The sequence below is a fragment of the Macaca fascicularis genome, chromosome 17, assembly GCF_037993035.2.
Source record: "Macaca fascicularis isolate 582-1 chromosome 17, T2T-MFA8v1.1".
Classification (NCBI taxonomy): Eukaryota; Metazoa; Chordata; class Mammalia; order Primates; family Cercopithecidae; genus Macaca; species Macaca fascicularis.
Window position 1 is genome coordinate 102995879 of NC_088391.1, and position 19365 is coordinate 103015243.

General features: G+C 43.5%; 1 protein-coding gene across 3 annotated transcripts in view; it reads right to left on the reverse strand.

The window, feature by feature from the left end:
- TUBGCP3 (tubulin gamma complex component 3) overlaps positions 1–19365 on the reverse strand; it is a 98381-nt gene that overhangs the window by 70161 nt on the left and 8855 nt on the right. For all 3 annotated transcript variants that reach the window (XM_074021464.1, XM_045377500.2, XM_045377501.3), the window contains exons 2-3: positions 7749–7856; positions 4642–4709 (exon numbers count right to left, since the gene is read on the reverse strand). Coding sequence is in view for 2 of the 3 variants with exons in the window: in XM_045377500.2 (XP_045233435.1) it covers positions 4642–4709; positions 7749–7856 (176 nt within the window). In the remaining variant the exon portion in view is untranslated. The remainder of the gene's footprint in view (positions 1–4641; positions 4710–7748; positions 7857–19365) is intronic.

Genomic DNA, 19365 nt, shown 5'->3' on the forward strand with positions numbered 1-19365 from the left:
GAAAAGTTTTTTAAGTTACCCTATTGCTGAATAACAGTATCATCTCCCCTGAAATAATTCTTACAATGACCCCAAAACCATAATTATGAGACAAAGCCATCATAAAAATATGTGAATTATTTTTTCCTTTATCAACATCCCATTTAAGCCCCAAGCAGAAGTTAGTCTCAGCATCATGTGTACCTAAAGTCAAGATGTAGGTCTGGGCCGAGAACAGGGGCTCACGCCTGTAATCCTAGCACTTTGGGAGGCCAAAGCAGGAGGACCACTTGAGGTCAGGAGCTCGAGACCAGCCTGGCCAACATGGCGAAACCCCATCTCTACTAAAAATACAAAATGAGCCAGGTATAGTATCATGCATCTGTACTCCCAGCTACTTCGGAGGCTGAGACACAAGAATCGCTTGAACCTGGGAAGCAGAGGTTGCAGTGAGCTGAGATCACACCACTGCACTCCAGCCTGGGAGACAGAGCAAGACTCTGTCTCAAAAAAAAAAAAAAAAAAAAAAAAAAAATGTGGGTCTGAAGCACTTAGTTGTCAAGATAACTAACCCACAGGTTTCTATGCAAGGGTCATCACACAGATTTCATTAATTTCCAAGTGTGTATCATACCAGTCTGATTCACAAACATAACAGCAGCCAAACCTCAGTATACTCTATTCATACAGCCTTACCTTTTGCATGCACAGGCTACAATATGTAAGTACCTTTATTTACAAAACAAATGATGGGATGATTGCTTATATTATGTAAACTCTCCATTACATAACACATTCTCTGAAAGTTTCTTTTAAAAGTAAGCTCATCCCAGGTATTTAAATTACTGTCTAACTTCAGAAAATTGGTTGACATAGGCTTTTTCAGAAACTCAACTAACTCCCCAGCCAGGGCCACAAGGATAAGAAACAGACCCAGCCCTGATGGAGCGTGTCTCACCACAGGCAACAGACAAGTGGGCAGATGCAATGTGTCAAATGGCACTTCACAGCTCACAAAAGGGCTCCCGGAGGAGACTCAAGTCCCCTAGAAAGATGGACCGTGCAGAGGGACAGACAGGAGAACACAGCAACCTGACAAAGGCCAGGAGTCAGGAGGGAAGCTGACATCGGAATGAGGCCTCCACGCTGCACCAAGAAACTTGGATTTGGAGGTAAAGACAACAGCAGGAAGCCTGCGAAGGACGTCCCGGGGAGAGGCACCATCACCACACAAGTGACGAACTGGCTGGAGGGGACAACATGAGAGGAAGACTGCTGTCATCTGGAGGGAGATGCAAGCAGCTGAATGCAATACAGTGAGCCGAGTGTGTGCTCAGGCACACGTCCCTGGCGAGTCCCTGCAAGCCGGCATCAGGGGCCCGTGAGGCTCAGGCACTCAGGCCCAGGACCAAGGAGCCAAGCGGCCGCCAACCTTTAGCTCTTTCCACGCATTAAATCCTGTCATCGTCACAACCACACTATGACAGGGCTTATTCTCTTCATGCCACAAATGAGAGAACGAAGGATAGCAAACATGAATAACTCACCCAAATCACAGAGCCACATGCAGGGTTCACCCCCAGGTCTGTCCACCTCCAAACAAGAGGTATAGCTGGGGAGTCAAGATGACACCCAGGTTCTCATGGGGGCAAGATCAACGGTGCTGTCATTCACCAAAACAGAGAACACAGAAGAAAGAGCATGCAGCGTGCAGGTGGATGTGAATGGATGCCCAGAAGGGTGGAATAAGGCGCAACGCTCCCTTCAGCTCAGAGGATGCCAAGTTGTGAGAACCTGTGGGAGTTTTCAGGGAGTCTCTGAGTGAAATGACCATTAGGTGAAGGGAAAGATGGCAGGAAATGTTCTACCTTTGCACTAAGGAACTGCTAGGTTAAAAATCTCAGATTTTATTTTAGCAAAGATGTATTTGAGGGTGAAGGGTGGAGAAATTTCAAAAATGAACAAAATTACGCACCACAAACCTAGCAAGTGACATAAAGGAGGAGGCAGCATTTTTTAACTATAAAAAGAGCAAGTATAAAACACCGAGGATCTCTTCAGTCTGCTGAAGACCATTTGATACGAAGGTGTGGACGGAAACCACAGGAGACGGTGAGGCAGTCTGGGAACACCACCAGCCAGGACCCACTCGGGTGGAACACCACCAGCCAGGACCCACTCGGGTGGAACACCACCAGCCAGGAGCCGCTATGGGAACACCACCAGCCAGGAGCCACTAACAACCCTGAGACCAGAGGGGTCAGGGCTGGAGACAGTAGCTACAGGCTCCAGGAGGGCCCAACACAGCACAGGGCCTGCCCTCAGGAGCTGTGGGCACAGCTACGCCACTGACAAACAGCTGCCCAGCAGCAGGGGAGATGACAGTTTGGTGTCATCCCTCTCCCAACTCTGGATTCACCCTGGGGCTTAAGCCAGTTCCAGCTGAAGCCAACTGGGAGACACACAGCAAGAGGCCGGGAGTATAATCCGCCAGGTCTACAGAGCTCAGAGGGGGCAGAAGTGGGTAGAGGAGAAATCTGGTGGGTGAAACCAGATCATTTCCACCACTCTGGCAGTACAGATGCTTTTAGCCATCCGAAACCACTTCAGACCCGCCACCTCAGACTCTGAAACTACAGGACCGCAAGTTCAGGTATAAAACTTTTAAAACTGTGCACAAACTGAATTGTACGTGAAGAAAGTCTTATCAGTACATGGTAAGAGCTAGAGGAACACCAAATAAACATCTTTGCAAAGCAGCTGCTTAGTGCCCAGCACAAGAGCTGATCTCAGCTTTCCCGGCACTGCCATACCAGAACACCCCTCATCAACAGGGCACCACCTACCATGCGGCCACAGCACCTGCACGCCGTTTGTTCCCTGCCCTCAACGCCCCAGCCCTGCCTGGGCAGTCCAGCTGCACAATGTTCTTGTTCTACTCCCCTCATAAGCCATTCTCCCCGCTCGGCCTTTCCTGCTCAGCCACGCTTCAGACCCAACTCAAGAACACCACGGCACTCTACTCCCATCTCCATGTCAACCTGGACCCTCCTTCCATTCCCGACTCCTTCCCTCCAGGTCTAACAGCAACAAGAGCAAACAGTCGACTGCACCTTTGACCTTTCATCCCCGTGGTCTGCACAGCACACCCACACATGGGGCCCTAACTAAGACAAGATAAAAAATAGGATCAGCAACCTTCACCCTTCTGCGGAGCCATTCTTGGTAAAATGATGGAATGGCTACTAACCTGAATCTGCTATTCTACTTTGTTTAATCGTTGGTCTTATACTATTACTTCTTAGTATTTTTCATCATGTTTCAGTCATGCAATGAAAAAGCCAAGCAAGTCAGTTTTGGGGGCGAGCCCCAGGAAGCGGGCCACTACTTAACATTGATATTTAGGAATAAACATTCATAGCTCCAAACAAAATTTTGGAAAACAACCATTCTAAGTCACAAGGTGTCTAAATATGTTTTCATCCAATGGCTGATATTAACCAATACAACAGCTTTTACTAGATGAAGTCTCCCTTTGGGGACCTTGGTAAGGCTAAGAATCTGGAGAAATATGGTATCCAATAAGCAAATCTTTTTAACATTCAGTGTGTAGAAAATGGTCTTAAAAATGGAGAAAGATTTAAGAAAAGCAAATGATACAGCAGTTTGAAATAATCTGCCTGGAAATGAATGGACAAAAAAGGTTCCTATTTCTTACTCTGTAAACATTACAAAGATAATATCACAAATATTATGGAAAAAAAGCATGCTTAAAACAGTGAACCCAAGTCAAACAATTAAGGAATCAAAATGGACAGCAAATGAACTAAGCGTGTTTCAAGAGCACAATATAGCAACAGAGGAAGTTTAATTGCCAGCAGCATTAGGCCTAACTCAATCATTTTCACTGTGTAACACTAATAGTATTTGCTGCGCAAAGCACTAAACCTCTCTAGATTCACTTTCTTCTCCATAAAAGGAAAGAAAGCTGGATGAACTAAGTTCCTTTATAGTCAGAATTCACAAAAATCTCACCCTACGATTCAATTAATGTATTGGCATACAGGCTGCCAAAATCTTTTATGAAAATACAAGGCTGGGCTTGGTGGCCTGCACCTGTAGTCCCAGCTACTTGGGAGGCTCAGGCAGGAGGATCACTTGAGCCCAGGAGTTTGAGACCAGCCTGGGGAACACAGCGAAACCGCATCTCAAAAGAAAAAAAAAAGGTTAGATCTTTCATTTTCAAGTATCAATATCCAACCACATTCAAAATCAATTTTTTCATTATTTACTATGGCAGTACAAATTATGATCCAATGAATAAGTTTATCAAAGTTTAGCTATTATATGAAGATAAGTCAAGACTTCTACCAATGTACTTCCTCCCAGCAATGTATTTAAGCGACTACAATACAAACTCACAAATTCTGTTGACTTTCCCACTGTAGCTTCATTCATCTTTATAAGCAATTTAGCACTAAATGCAGCTAAAACTTCTAATACTGAAGCTCACACAAAAAAGCAAATACAATCTACAATTAAAAGCAATTACCAATTATAGAAAAGTTTAATAAGATACCACAAAAAACATTCAAAGGTTCCTATACCACTCATCATATCCTCAACAATGAGTCTAATGACTTCCAGAATTCTGCACCATACCTGTGAATGAAGTTTTCTGTGGAGTTCTGAAAATAATGCAGCATCTGCTTCTCTTCGTTGTCGAATAACTGAAAAGACAGAAAGAAAATAAGCGTAGTAATTACAAACACCAAAATTCATTGTATGATACTATTTCACCTACAATAACATAACTCACAAGTGATGAATTCAGAGTCAAAAGCCATTGTCAAATTAGATGATGAGCAACTTTTAAGCTCTATGAATCCGATCAATTCATCTAACTCCCTGACATTTGTAAAGTATGGAAAATATTAGGCTGGGATCAAAGAGTTTATGTGAAAATTAGGTAAGGTAATAGAAATAATGGGAGTACTTACAGTCTATCTACAAATATTAATCAACAGTAAGGCAAACTATGATCACTGTAACTAGTTAACAGTAGTCACTTGGAGGTAGGGATGGAAAGTGAAAATATCAGGAATCCTGAATCCAAGGACAGTAAACAAGTACAATATTCATGGTCATTCATTCTACTTGGAAACTACACATCCTAAACATTTTTATTAAGATACACAGCAATGTTTCACCTTGTTTTAGTATTAAATGTCATAATCAATTACTGTTTCAAAATAAAATTCAAAATAGCTTATTAATTTTCATCCACCAATTCATCTGATTAACAAATGTCTTTGGCTGTTCCAGCTACACTTACAAATTATCTGAAAGCAGCTGCAGCGAATGAGAAGTTCATTCTATGTTCTGTTCCATGAAGGAGGAGAAGCTGCGGTCATATTGGGTTCCCTGGGGGAAGAGAACTCACTTTGCTCACATTTACAACACTGCAAACACCACCTGTGCGCAGGTGCCTCTCAAAGAAGCTGTTACACCCACTAGAAAAGGTGCCACTTTCAAAGGCTAACTTATAATTTCAACACTCTCTAATGAACCTTTGTATTTATCCCATTTTAGTAGTATGACTTTATAAAAAGCTCATCAGTCAATCACATTTAGCATTAAATGTTCTAATTCACTTGTACGAAGACAATGACTGACTTTACAGACAACCCCACATTCTTTAGTTAAAAAAGGATTTTGGTATGAAGCACATACCAGAGATTACATAATGTAATCGTAACTGTACATTCGACTCTTCCTATATAGAAAAGGAAAGCTATCTTAAAATATACTATGTAAAATGCATTAAACAAAATGAATGCAATTAAAATTTGATATAATTTACTGTATTTACAACACATAAACAGATTCCAATTACAACCATGAAATCAAGCAAGTGATGCTCTTTCTATAGAATGAGATTGGCACTAATTCATACATGCACTACAGTCACAGCACAATAAAATAAGAAAAATGAACACATAGTATTTACAAATAAGTGATGTTTCTCTATTAAATTGCTTCTCTATTAAATTATACCACATCTCCAGTTACAATGTACCCCACCTGCCAGTGTGGAAAATGTTTGTCACACATGATCACTTTTGCAATTTGTTTCAATATAAAACACTAGCACTTTATATTTGAGGTCGGTTATATCAAATGGAAAATTAACTTTTCTGTATTATTCCAGAGAGCAGAGCTACCATAACTCAACTAATCTATCAACAACTGTAATCAAATTTCAAATGTCTAAGCATTCGTAAAACATGACAAATAAACAGTGTCCATCACGGGAGAGGACTATAGGTGCTGAAGAGGTGGTGCTCACTGGAGGTTCCCAAGAAGAGCTGGGGACACCTGCTGGGGACACCCCAGAGGCACCCAAGTCAGTCAACACACAACATGCCTTAATCTTAAAACACAACACACACAGGAAACACAAACTCTACATTGTTACAGTTTTCTTCTTTAAAAGGAAAATCCCAGACTCCCCTGAATATCCATTGCAGCAATGTAGCTGTCAGTTCTTTAAGTATGAGTTTAAACAAACTTGATTTTTAGCTACTGACACATGCATAGTAGCATGTTTAAATACGGGTAATATGCTCACCCTGACGCCATGAAATGTGACTTCGTAAAGGAAACGGGCTGTTAATGCAGTACCTAACTGCTGGAGTCCTCAGTAATCATCTCAAACGGGTAAAATGGTTTAGGTTTCAAGGAGAGTATAGTGTTCTCATGTTGTTTTACAGACATTGAGGAAAATAAATTTTAATATGTTAACAGCAGTTTAAATACCTCATTTTTATTCCCCAGGGCTCTGCATCGTAACAGCAGATGGATCACTTCAGACTTCCACTGCTCATCCAGCCCTGAACTATGTCTAGGTGAAGTACTCTGGGTCACACCTTCAACTCTATCCCCAGCTGACTTGCCATCTAGTGCGGTCACACAGTTCTAAAATGGGACCGCCACAGACCATGGGCCAAACACAGTTCATAATGCAACCGCCAGGTATGGAAAACTGTGCCATGCAGGACTTCTAGAAGGTGTTATTACTGAGACCCAAGGCCAAACGGGCTTCTAGAAGGTGTTATTACTGAGACCCAAGGCCAAATGGGCTTCTAGAAGGAGTTATTACTGAGACCCAAGGCCAAATGAACTTGTAGAAGGAGTTATTACTGAGACCCAAGGCCAACGCCCACTCCACTTGGGCAGTTTAACGGGGAGGCCCAGCAAGGAAATGCACTGACCTTCGCACAGGCCTCTTTTCTAGGCCAACTGAAAAGCACCACTGTGTTTGGGTTATACAGCCCAGAGAACTATAAGGATGGAGAGCTGGCCACCTGCAAAAACCACCTTTCAAACAGGACTGCTCATGTGTGGCGGCTCATTACTCAGAGCCGAGCTTCCCACTCAGGCTCTCCAGAGGCGAAGTGGGGCGGCAGAGCCCTGCCAGGGATAATCAGATAATCTACTCGCCAGCCAAAAACTAACAAATGGAAAGCTTTCTTCTCCAAGGTGCCAGGATTTGCAAAAGCTTTATGCACCATCCCAGAATTAAACATTCTAAAGTACTATGTTCTAATAGTTCTGACTCTACAACAGAATTGACTTGTCCTTATTTTGTACCAATATTAAAATGTGCTTGGGAACTACATACACACCTACAGACATGCATACATACATCTGCTTAAGTTCTGACAAGTTTAAGAATCCACCACATGACATTTAAGAAAAATACGTACGCTCTTTCTTGATTTTTTCAGCTACTAGAAATTCATCTCTTTCAACAGTTGGGGCGAAGTTGCTGCCAATCACCCGCACAGCATACTGGAACTGCTGGGCTACATCAGCTGAAAGGCAAACAAAAGGATGTGGATTGTTACCAACCAGGTTAAGTTCTGGTCACCAGAAGCTTCCAGTTCAAGAACAATGAACTAGTAGTAACATCTATCTTCCATTTCCCCGAGGTCTTAACTGAGAGGACAGAAAAGCTATTAAGAAATCAAAACAGAATGAATGAATGAAATAAGAGTTCAATTTAAAATAAGAATGAGAACAGTAACACACCAGAGTCTGAAAAATCCTAGATGACAGAAAACAAACTGGCTCAGTAATCACGAAAAGGAACAGAAAGGGTCACATCCCAACACATGAACATGAGGAGGAGGCCGGGTCAAGAGAGCCTCTGAGAAGCTCCCAGGTCAACAAACACAAAAAGCCAGAAGACGGTCACTCAACAGTCAAAACGGACAGTTAATTTGCATTTGCACCTCTAGATGAAGATGACAGCTTAAACACATGTGCCTCCACTCCCTTCAAAAACATCATAAAATTGAGGATAAAGGAGTTTTTAAAACTAAAAGCATAAACCAACAAGGACAAAGAAAACAAGGCAGAAAGGAATCAGAAGTCAAAAAATGTGAGAAGCTGGACTGCAGATGGATGTGTGGTAACTGATTCAAGAGGACAATGAAACCTGAACACTAAATGTCTGTCAGATTAAGAATGGGGAGAGGGGAGTAGGAGGAACAAATGTCAAAAAGAAATACAGTTCCCACTGCAGAGCCCAAGCAGGCTCAGGAAAGGAAGGAACTGGATACTCTCAGGATGCACGAGCAAGCAGGGCTGAAGGGGGAGACCTGGCTGCAAGTCTGGATGGAAAGAGAGTCCTGGGTCCTCCACCCAATCCCACACTGCCAGACAGCCACCGAGACCCGCCCAGCAAGCCTGGTCTGGATGGACACTAAGGTAGCCCCGGTCACTAAGCAAAGGTGACAGACAACTCAGGGACCCCCAGTCCTTCCCAGAATGCCAGGATGCACAATTTGTCTATGGGAAAACTGATCAGCCCAAGAGAAAAGAGAGACAGATGGTGATGGGTGGGGATCCCCAACAAGCAGATGGGTCTTAGTCCAATTCAGGCAGACCACAGAGATACTGCAGAACTGGTTCCAATCACCACATTAAAGAAAATATCACAAACGGTGAGTCACATGAAACGTTTTGGTTTCCCAGTGCATATAAAAGTTAGGTTTAATATACCATGGTCTATTAAGTATGGAACGGCATTATGTCTAAAAAGAAAAAAACATATACACACCTTAATTCAAAAATACTTTCTTGCTTAAAAATGCTAACCATCATCTGAGCCTTCAGCAAGCCGCAATCTTTTTGCAGGCGGAGGGTCTCACCTTGATGCTGACGACTGCTGACTGACCAGGCCGGTGGCCTCACCTTGATGCTGACGACTGCTGACTGACCAGGGCAGTGGCCTCACCTTGATGCTGACAACTGCTGACTGACCAGGCCGGTGGCCTCACCTTGTTGCTGACGACGCTGATTGACCAGGGCGGTGGCCTCACCTTGATGCTGACGACTGCTGACTGACCAGGCCGGTGGCCTCACCTTGATGCTGACGACGCTGATTGACCAGGGCGGTGGCCTCACCTTGATGCTGTCGACTGCTGACTGACCAGGCCGGTGGCCTCACCTTGATGCTGACGACTGCTGAGTGACCAGGGCGGTGGCCTCACCTTGATGCTGACAACGCTGATTGACCAGGGCGGTGGCTGCTGAAGAATGGAGGGGCTATGGCAATTTCTTAACATAAGACAACAATGAAGTTTACCACATCGATTGACTCTTCCTTTTGTGAAAGATTTCTCTGTAGCATGTGATGTTGTTTGACAGCATTTTACCCACAGTAGAACTTCTTTTTGAAACCGAAGCCAATCCTCTCAAACCCTGCCACTGTTTTATTAACTAAGTTTATGTAACATTCTAAATTCTTTGCTGTCATTTCAACAATCTTCACAGCACTTCAGCAGGAGTAGGTTCCATCTCAAGAAACCACTTTCTCTGCCTATCAACAAGAAGCAACTCCTCATGCGTTCACATTTTATCAAGAGATTGTGGCAGTTCAGTCACATCTTCAAGATCCTCTTCTAATTCTACTTCTCTTGCTATTCCCCCACCACATCTGCAGTTCCTTCCTCCACTGAAGGCTTGAACCCTCAAAGTCATCCATGATGGCTGGAATCACTTTCTTCCAAACTCCTGCTAATGCTGACAATTTGACCTCCTCCCATAAACTCCTGTTAATGCTGACAACTTGACCTCCCCCCATGAATCACAAATGATCTTAATTCTAGAATGGTGAATCCTTTCCAGAAAGTTTTCAATTTACTTTGCCCAGATCCATCAGAGGAATCTCTATCTATGGCCTTATAAAATGTGTTTCTTAAGTGAAAAGATTTGAAAGTTGAAGTTACTCTTGGCCCATGGGCTGCAGAACAGATGCATGTAAGCAGGCATGACAACTCCAGATGCATTCTCAACAAGCGGTAAGGAATCTTTTTCTGAGCTGCAGACCTTAACAGTAGGCTTGAAATATTCAGTAAACCGTGCTATAAAAAGATGTGCTGTCATGTAGGCTTTGTCGTTTCATTTCTAGAGCACAGGAAGAGTAGATTTAGCATAACTCCTAAGGGCCCCGGGATTTCTGGAATGGTCAGCGAGCACTGGCTTCAACAACTTCAGTCACCTGCTTCGTTAGCCCCAGACAAGAGAGTCAGCTTGTTCTTTGCAGCTCTGAAGGAAGGCACTAACTTCTCTCTAGCAATCAAAGTCCTAGATGGCATCTTCCAATAGAAGGGTGTTTCACCTACACTGAAAATCTGTGTTAGAGTAGCCACCTTCCTCAATGGTCCCAGCTAGATCTGGATGACTTGCTGCTTCATCTTGCACTTTTATGTTACGGAGACGGCTTTTTCCCTTCAATCTCATAAACTAAAAATACCCTGCCAGCTTCAAACTTTTCTTCTGCAGCTTCCTCACCTCTCTCAGCCTTCAGAGTTAGTGTCTTGCTCGAGATTAGGTTTTGGCTTAAAGGAAATGGCTGTGGCTGGTCTGATCTTCTAACCAGACCACTCGGATTTTCTCCATATTAGCAATAAGGCTGTTTCAATGTATTGCTCCTGTGTTCACTGGAATAGCACTTGTAATTTCCTTCAAGAATTTTTCCTATTCAATTACAACTTGACTAACTGGCAGAAAAGGCCTAGATTCTCACATATCTCAGCTTTTGGTATGCCTTCCTCACTAAGCTTAACCATTTCTAGCTTTTGATTTAAAGTGAGAGACATGTTACTCTTCATTTCACTTGAACACTAATTTCTTTTATTATTATTTCTTTTAAAAACAAAAAGCGGGATACACGTGCAGAACGTGCAGGTTTGTTACACAGGTACACGTGTGGCAGGTTTGTTACACAGGTACACGTGTGGCAGGTTTGTTACACAGGTACACGTGTGCCATGCTGGTATCCGGCACCTAGTGACCCATCCTCTAAGTTCCCGCCCTCACCCCCCCCACCCTCCAACAGGCCCTAGTGTGTGTTGTTCCCCTCTCTGTGTCCATGTGTTCTCACTGTTCAACTCCCACTTATGAGTGAGAACATGTGGTGTTTGGTTTTCTGTTGATTACTAACTTCATTTAAATAGTAAGAAGTCACTGTAAGGCTATTAACTGGCCTAATTTCAATATTGCTGTGATTCAGGAAACAGAGGCCTGAGGAGAGGGGGCGCGGCAGGGAACCCTTGGTTGACAGAGCAGTCAGAACATACACAACATTTTTTGATTAAGTTTGTGCACTTCATGGCACCCCAAAACAATTACAATAGTAGCATCAAAGATCACAAGTTACACATCAACGTAACAGATATAATAACATGAAAAAGTCTGAAATACTGTGAGAATTTCCAAATATGACACAGAGATACAAAGTGAGCGCATGCTGTTGGAAAAATGGTGCCTAAAGACTTGCTCAACGCAGGGTGCCAAAAACCTTCCAATTGTCAAATAACACAGTATCCATAAAGGACAGTAAGATGACGTGTGCCTGTCCTCCACAAGGAAGCTCAGCACTGGGCAAATGCTGCCCTAGCCAAGACCTTCCAACAACTCCACTCTTAAAGATGAAAAGAGCAGGTATCACCAGACACCCGAGGGCATCATCTAACACAAAAAAGAGACAAACACAAGAAGGAAAAAAGGAAGCTCTAAGAAAAAGTGACAACATAGGAAATAAGAAAATGGGGGGAATATGTACAAAAACAAAGAAGCTATAATGGCCTACGAGATTAGACATAACACATCCATGAAATAAAACAGGATGCCATAAATTCAGAGAAGACAAGCTCTTGAATATTAAAAGTATGAAGGCAGATGTTTTTTAAAATAAGTAGAAAGCTTGTATTTAAAATTGAAGAAGTATCTCAAAAACAAAAACAAAAAGGCAAAAAGACGGAAATTAAGACAGCCAAGAGAAGGAAATCACCAGATCAGGCCAGGCAGAAGTGGGGAGGCAGAAACCTGGAGTGCAATACATGTCCAAAGAAGTCACACAAGACAGAAAGGATGATAAGGGAAGGGCCTGGGAAGTTACATGGTTCACAGAAACTGCCTTAGCCCCAAGAAAAAATCCAGGCTGTCATCTCTGCAGAGGCAAACTCCCTATCTGAGGAACTCCCACCCTCAGTACAAGGGATCTGGGAGAAGAATGGTTCCCCACTACAGTCTCAGCAGCAAAAGAATGTCAAGGGTCAGGAAGAAATACTTAGGAAAGCCTCCACCTTCCGAGTAAAGCAATCACTTCGATAAGTGAATTGGAGTTGGCACCAGGGTGGGATAGCCTGCCTGTGTACCCAACTTCTATGACTCCAGAAGTCAAGCTACCAGTAGATACCTCCAGATCCCCGTATCCCCTGACCACTGAGTGCTGGGCCCAGTTCAACCTGAGATGCAAACGAGCAGCCCAACAGGGCAGTGCCCAGCTGCATCCGCCAGCAAAAGCCAACACTGTTCTCCATCAGAGGAAGGAAGTGGAACTACGAGTGGCATCTGGAAATCCAAGTGAGCAGTCTGAGCTCAGTGTGGCGTCCCCTGCCCAATCCACAGAGAACCTTCAAGTGGGCACTCTGAGCTCCCAGTGTGGCTTCCCCTGTCCAATCCATAGAGAATCCAAAATCCCCAGAAATGTAAGAAAGGATTTAAGGAAGACATAAACAAAACCAGAAAAGTGGATCTAAGAAGGGCACTCTTGGTGAAACAGAAACTGAAGAATCCCTGAAAGATGTAAAGAAAATAAACAGGATTGACTTGAAAGAAGGAACTACAGACAGACGTCATCTCAGTCAAGACAGAGTAAGCACACTCCACTACTGATGGCAAAAAATGTAAAACTCTGGCAAATTTACATAAAACACCTCTAAAAAGACTCTGAACAATGGGTAAGAGGAGCAGACTGGGTATGAAACTCATGGATCAAAGGAAAACCTGGAGTGACTTCCCCCATTTTTGCTTTTTGATATTTTGTTTATGTGTTTGCTGTCTACGACACCAGCTGGGGCCGGGTAACACTCCAAAACCCAAACCACAAACAAGCAAAGACTGAAACACCTCCAATCCAGGCCCAGTCTCCCCAGCCAGGGCCCAGGTGGGGAGGGAGGGAGGAAGCACCACCGCTCTCCCAGCCCTGTGCCAGGCCACCGGCCCCTTCCACCTTCACTCAGGGGCACCCGCACAGTGGGCTGCCCCATTCCACACTTGGCAAGAACCAATAATGGCCCCGAGACTCCATCACAAGGCTGGCAGGCTGCGGGGTTTGGATTTTACCAGAACATCAGGAAGTGTGTTGGGAACCAGAGAGTGAGAGCAGCGGCACAGAAGGGGAAGCTGGAAAAAGGTGCCCCTTAAAGCTACGTGCTGTCGAGAAGGAGCCCAACTGAGACATGATGAAAGACATCCTTCGGCCGGGCACGGTGGCTCAAGCCTGTAATGCCTACACTTTGGGAGGCCGAGACGGGCGGATCACAAGGTCAGGAGATCGAGACCATCCTGGCTAACATGGTGAAACCCCGTCTCTACTAAAAAACACAAAGAAAAAAAAAAAACTAGCCGGGCGAGGTGGCGGGCGCCTGTAGTCCCGGCTACTAGGGAGGCTGAGGCAGGAGAATGGCGTAAACCCGGGAGGCGGAGCTTGCAGTGAGCTGAGATCTGGCCACTGCGCTCCAGCCTGGGCGACAGAGAGAGACTCCATCTCAAAAAAAAAGAAAAAAAAAAAAAAAAGAAAGACATCCTTAAAAATGAAAGGATGAAGAAAGTCCACAAAAACACTATTCAAAATGAACGTGAACTGGCTATATTTCTATCAGACAAAGTAAACTTTAGACTAAGAAAAATTAACAAGGATAAAGAAGGGACCACAAAATGATAAAAGGGCAATTCACCAAGATGACATAGCAATTCTAAACGTGAACACTCTATACAGCAGAGCTGTAAGACACATGAAGCAAACTCTAACAGAACTGAAAGGAAAAACAGACATTCACAAATACATCTGGAGATACCAAGGGGCATTTCTCAGTAATCAAAAGAGCAAGTGAAGAGAAAACGAGCAAGGATATAGACTTGAACACCAACAACCAACTAAACCTAATCGGTATTCACACAACAGCCCACCCCACAACCAAACAACACACACTCTTTTCAAATGCCCGTGGAACGTTCAGGACAGACTGAATTGTGGGTCACAAAGCAGTTTGATTAAACAGAAAACAATAAGATTATTCAAAGTATGTCCTCTAACACTAACAGAATTAAACTAGTAATCTTTAAGAGAATGGTATCTGAGGCCGGGCGCGGTGGCTCAAGCCTGTAATCCCAGCACTTTGGGAGGCCGAGACGGTTGGATCACGAGGTCAGGAGATCGAGACCATCCTGGCTAACACAGTGAAACCCCGTTTCTACTAAAAAATACAAAAAAATAGCCGGGCGAGGTGGCGGGCGCCTGTAGTCCCAGCTACTCGGGAGGCTGAGGCAGGAGAATGGCGCAAACCCGGGAGGCAGAGCTTGCAGTGAGCTGACATCCAGCCACTGCACTCCAGCCTGGGCGACAGAGCCAGACTCCGTCTCAAAAAAAAAAAAAAAAAAGCATTGGCCGGGCGCGGTGGCTCACGCCTGTAATCCCAGCACTTTGGGAGGCCGAGACGGGCGGATCACAAGGTCAGGAGATCGAGACCATCCTGGCTAACACGGTGAAACCCCGTCTCTACTAAAAGTACAACAAAAAAAAAACTAGCCGGGCGAGGTGGCGGACGTCTGTAGTCCCAGCTACTCGGGAGGCTGAGGCAGGAGAATGGTGTGAACCCAGGAGGCGGAGCTTGCAGTGAGCTGAGATCCGGCCACTGCACTCCAGCCTGGGCGACAGAGCAAAGACTCCGTCTCAAAAAAAAAAAAAAAAAAAAAAAGAGAATGGTATCTGAAAAATCTCCAAATATCTGGCAGTCAGTCAACACACACATGGGCCAAGGAGCCAATGAGCCAAGAGCGCCACAGCCACTAGAGCTGGAAAAGGCGACGCAGCACCCCCTAGAGCCTCCAGGGGGAGCCCAGCCCTGCAACCTGCAGTTAGCCCACAACACTGCCTTTGGCTCTGGCCTCCAGAAACACAGGGGGATAAATGAACTAATTTGTGGTAATCTGTTAACAGCAGTCATAGGAAAATTATATATGTCCCTTTCATTATTTAAATTAAACTTTATTGAAAAGGTTGTTTTATATCGTTACATTTTATTGCATCTTCACAGTAACAACTACAAGACTTAAAAATTCATGGAATGAATGTAATTCTGAACAGTTAAAAAATTTAATGGAAGCAAGGTTGAGCTGTCTGAAGAAAGGTGAGAACAGGCCTCAAACTGGAAAAACTGCTACTCCTTTCTCTTTCTCTATAAAGGTCCTAGAAATCTTTCGGGGAAAAGCCTCAAATTGCAGTAAATGCACTTTCAAGGGGTTGCAGTAGAAGAAAGCAATGCAACTTCTTACTCCAAGAGCAAGCACTTCAAACTTGTAGTCATGGGCGAATCAGTTCTGGAGACCTAACGCACAGCATGGGAACGGCAGTTAGTGACAATGGATTGTGTACTTGAAATCTGCTGCAAGTAAATCAGGTTTTTCTCACCACACACACACACACACACACACACACACAAACACACACACAAACGGGTACCGAGGTGAGCTAATGAACATGTTAACTAGCTTCATTGTGGTAACCATTTCACAATCCATACATACATCAAAGCAACACATTGCACACCTTAAATATATACATTTTGGATTATCAATTATACCTCAACAAAGTTGAAAAAAAATACATGGGCAATAAAAACTGTCAAGGAAAATTAGAAAATGAATGAAAATAAAAACACAACATATCAAAATATGTGAGATGTGGCTAAAACAGTCCTTAGAGGAAAATTTATAGCATAAAATGCTTTCTTTAAAAAGGAAGATAGACCTCAAATCAATAATTTCAGTTTATACGATAAAATCTGGAAAAAGAACAAAGTATACATTAGGAAAAAAAAAAACAGCAATCAATGAAATTTACAACAAAAAATGGTGGGCGGAAAAAAATCAATGAAACCAAAATCTGGATTCTTAAAAAAAAAAAAGAAAAAAAAGGACAATAGAATTGATAAACCTTTACCAGACTGACCAAGAAAAACAAGACAAAACACAGAATCAGGAGGGGATATTGCTACTGACCTTATAGAAATTTAAAAGATAATAAGGGCTAAGTAATTTATGTAGACACTTCACTCTCAAGGAAGTAGCTAAAACATAACTCCACATTGTAAGGGTGGGCTGGGCATAGTAACTTTCTTCCAAAGAGCACAATACAAGCAGAAAAAAGAGAGTCACTCACAGCAGAGAAACCTGGCACACACACCTTAGCCAAGCGAGGAAGGTCCCTTTCAAGAATGATGAATCACCCTGGTGGCAGGTACCCTCCATAGGATGTGATGAAAATGTCACTTCACCTCGGGGGTCTTCCTCCCAAAAATATATAACCCCAGTCTAGTCATGATAAAAATATCAGACTCAATTGAGGTAGTCTACAAATAACCTTTAATCCTCAAAACTCTCAAGATCATGAAAAAAAAAGTCTGAGAAATTTTCCATTTCAATCGGAGCCCAAAGAGGCAAGACAATTGAATGGAACATTCCCAGAGGGAGCCTAGAGACAGCAAAAGGCCACTGAGTGATAACTGAGGAAATCTAAATAACTATGGAGCTTCATTAATACTAGTGTATCATTACTGATTAATTCTAACAAGTGCACCACGGGAATGTAAGATGCTGATAATAGATGAAATGGTACTGGGCTTACAGAAACTCTATATTTGCAATTTTTCTGTAAGTCTGCAATCATTCTAAAATAAAACTTTTTTTAAAAAATATATTAATGCCAAGACTCACTTTTCACAAATTCTGATTTTATTAGTCTGGAGTGGGGAGCCATGGCATCAACATTTTTTTTTTTTTTTTTTTTTTTTTTTTGAGACGGAGTCTCACACTGTTGCCCAGGCTGGAGTGCAGTGGCGCGATCTCGGCTCACTGCAAGCTCCGCCTCCTGGGTTCACGCCATTCTCCTGCCTCAGCCTCCTGAGTAGCTAGGACTACAGGCGCCCACCACCGCGCCCGGCTAATTTTTTGTATTTTTAGTAGAGACGGGGTTTCACCGTGGTCTCGATCTCCTGACCTTGTGATCCGCCCGCCTCGGCCTCCCAAAGTGCTGGGATTACAGGCTTGAGCCACCGCGCCCGGCCGGCATCAACATTTTTTAAAGGTCCGTTTTAAAACTTTTAGTCTTCAAGATAAGAAAGCAACTAAAATGTGAGGGGGGAAAAAGCTTTCTTGGTAAACTCAAAAATGAATTTCAACCTATATCACATGCCATATATGAAAATTTGTTGGGAAAAGCTGAGTGTTGGGAGAAGCTGAGGCAGGGCATGTCTGACATCATGTAAAAGAGTCTTGGAACATGTCCGGGGTCCAGGGTCTAAAACCCCTTGTGGCCTCTGGAACACCAACTTCTGCACTAAAGGGTGGAAGAAGGCTACCCTGATGCACCATAATTTAAGCCCAGGGCATAAGACCCCTCGTGGCTTGGATAGAATCCAGGGATCCTGGCTGTGAAATGTGTCTAGACTTGCTGGCTCCTTGCTCCTTGCTCTCCCAGGATCGACTGTTAACTTGAGTTAAAAGAACCTGCTCTCCATTATCTCAAGCAGCAGAGCATATGCTAAACCATCACAGCTATAAATCATGTGCTTAATGCAACGTGACCTTTCGACCCCCACATTCTCACCACCTGTTTCTTTGTTTGATCACCAATAAATAGTCTGGGCCTCCAGAGCTCGGGACCTTCACAGCCTCCACACTTAGCCATGGTCCCTTGAACCCACCTTCTCTCTCAAACTGTCTTTTCTCATTCCTTTGACTCCACCAGACTTCGTCACCCCCACGACCTCGTGTTGGGGCTGATCACCCCAACAAAAATTAACTCAAATAAAAGAGTAAAATATAAGCCCCTCTTAGAAATAAAACAAAACAAAAGAAGAAATCTTGGCAACTTTGAGTTTGGCAGAGTTCCTACATGACACCAAAATGATGACCCCATTTTTTTAGAAATTCATAAATTGGCCTTCATTGAGAGTAAAAACTTTTGCTTTGCAAAAGACACTGTTAAGAGAATGAAAATACTGAGAAAAAAAATTTGCAAAACACAAAGACAAAAAAAAAGTTTTGAACGGATAATTCACCAAGAAGACATATGAATGGCAAAACACACACACACACAAAGATGTTCAACATCACTAGGAAAATGAAAATTAAAACCACACTGAGATATCAAAACACACTTGCTAGAACAGCTAAGATAAAAACCACAAACACTGCTGAGTGCCAGTGGGGCCATGGCATCCCTGGAGCGCTCCCACACTGCTGGTGCGGAGGCAAAGCAGCCACAGCCACACTGGAAGAGAGTCTGGCAACTTCTGAAACCAATGAGCATGCACCTGCCCCGAGGCCCAGCAACCCCACTTGTAGGTGTTTATCCTACAAAACTGACTTATGTTCACATGAATGTTCATAGCAGCATTATCCATAACTGCCAAAAATGGAAGCAAGCCAAATGTCCCTCGCTGGTTAAATGGATAAACTGGTTCATCATACAATGGAACACTACTCTGCAATGAAAAGGAATGAACTATTGATAGGGCACTGTAAATGCACCTCAAATGCGTTATGCTAAGTGAAAGAAACAAGTCTCAAAACTTCTGACTGCATACTGTATGACTGCATTTACACGAAATTCTAGAAGCGGGGACGTCCACAGACACAGGACCGTGGCTGCCAGCACAAAGGCAAAATGGTAGCACAGAGGAAATCACTGTGAACCTAAACACTGAGAATTTTTTTTAATGGGCTAAACAGCAGAATGGAGATACT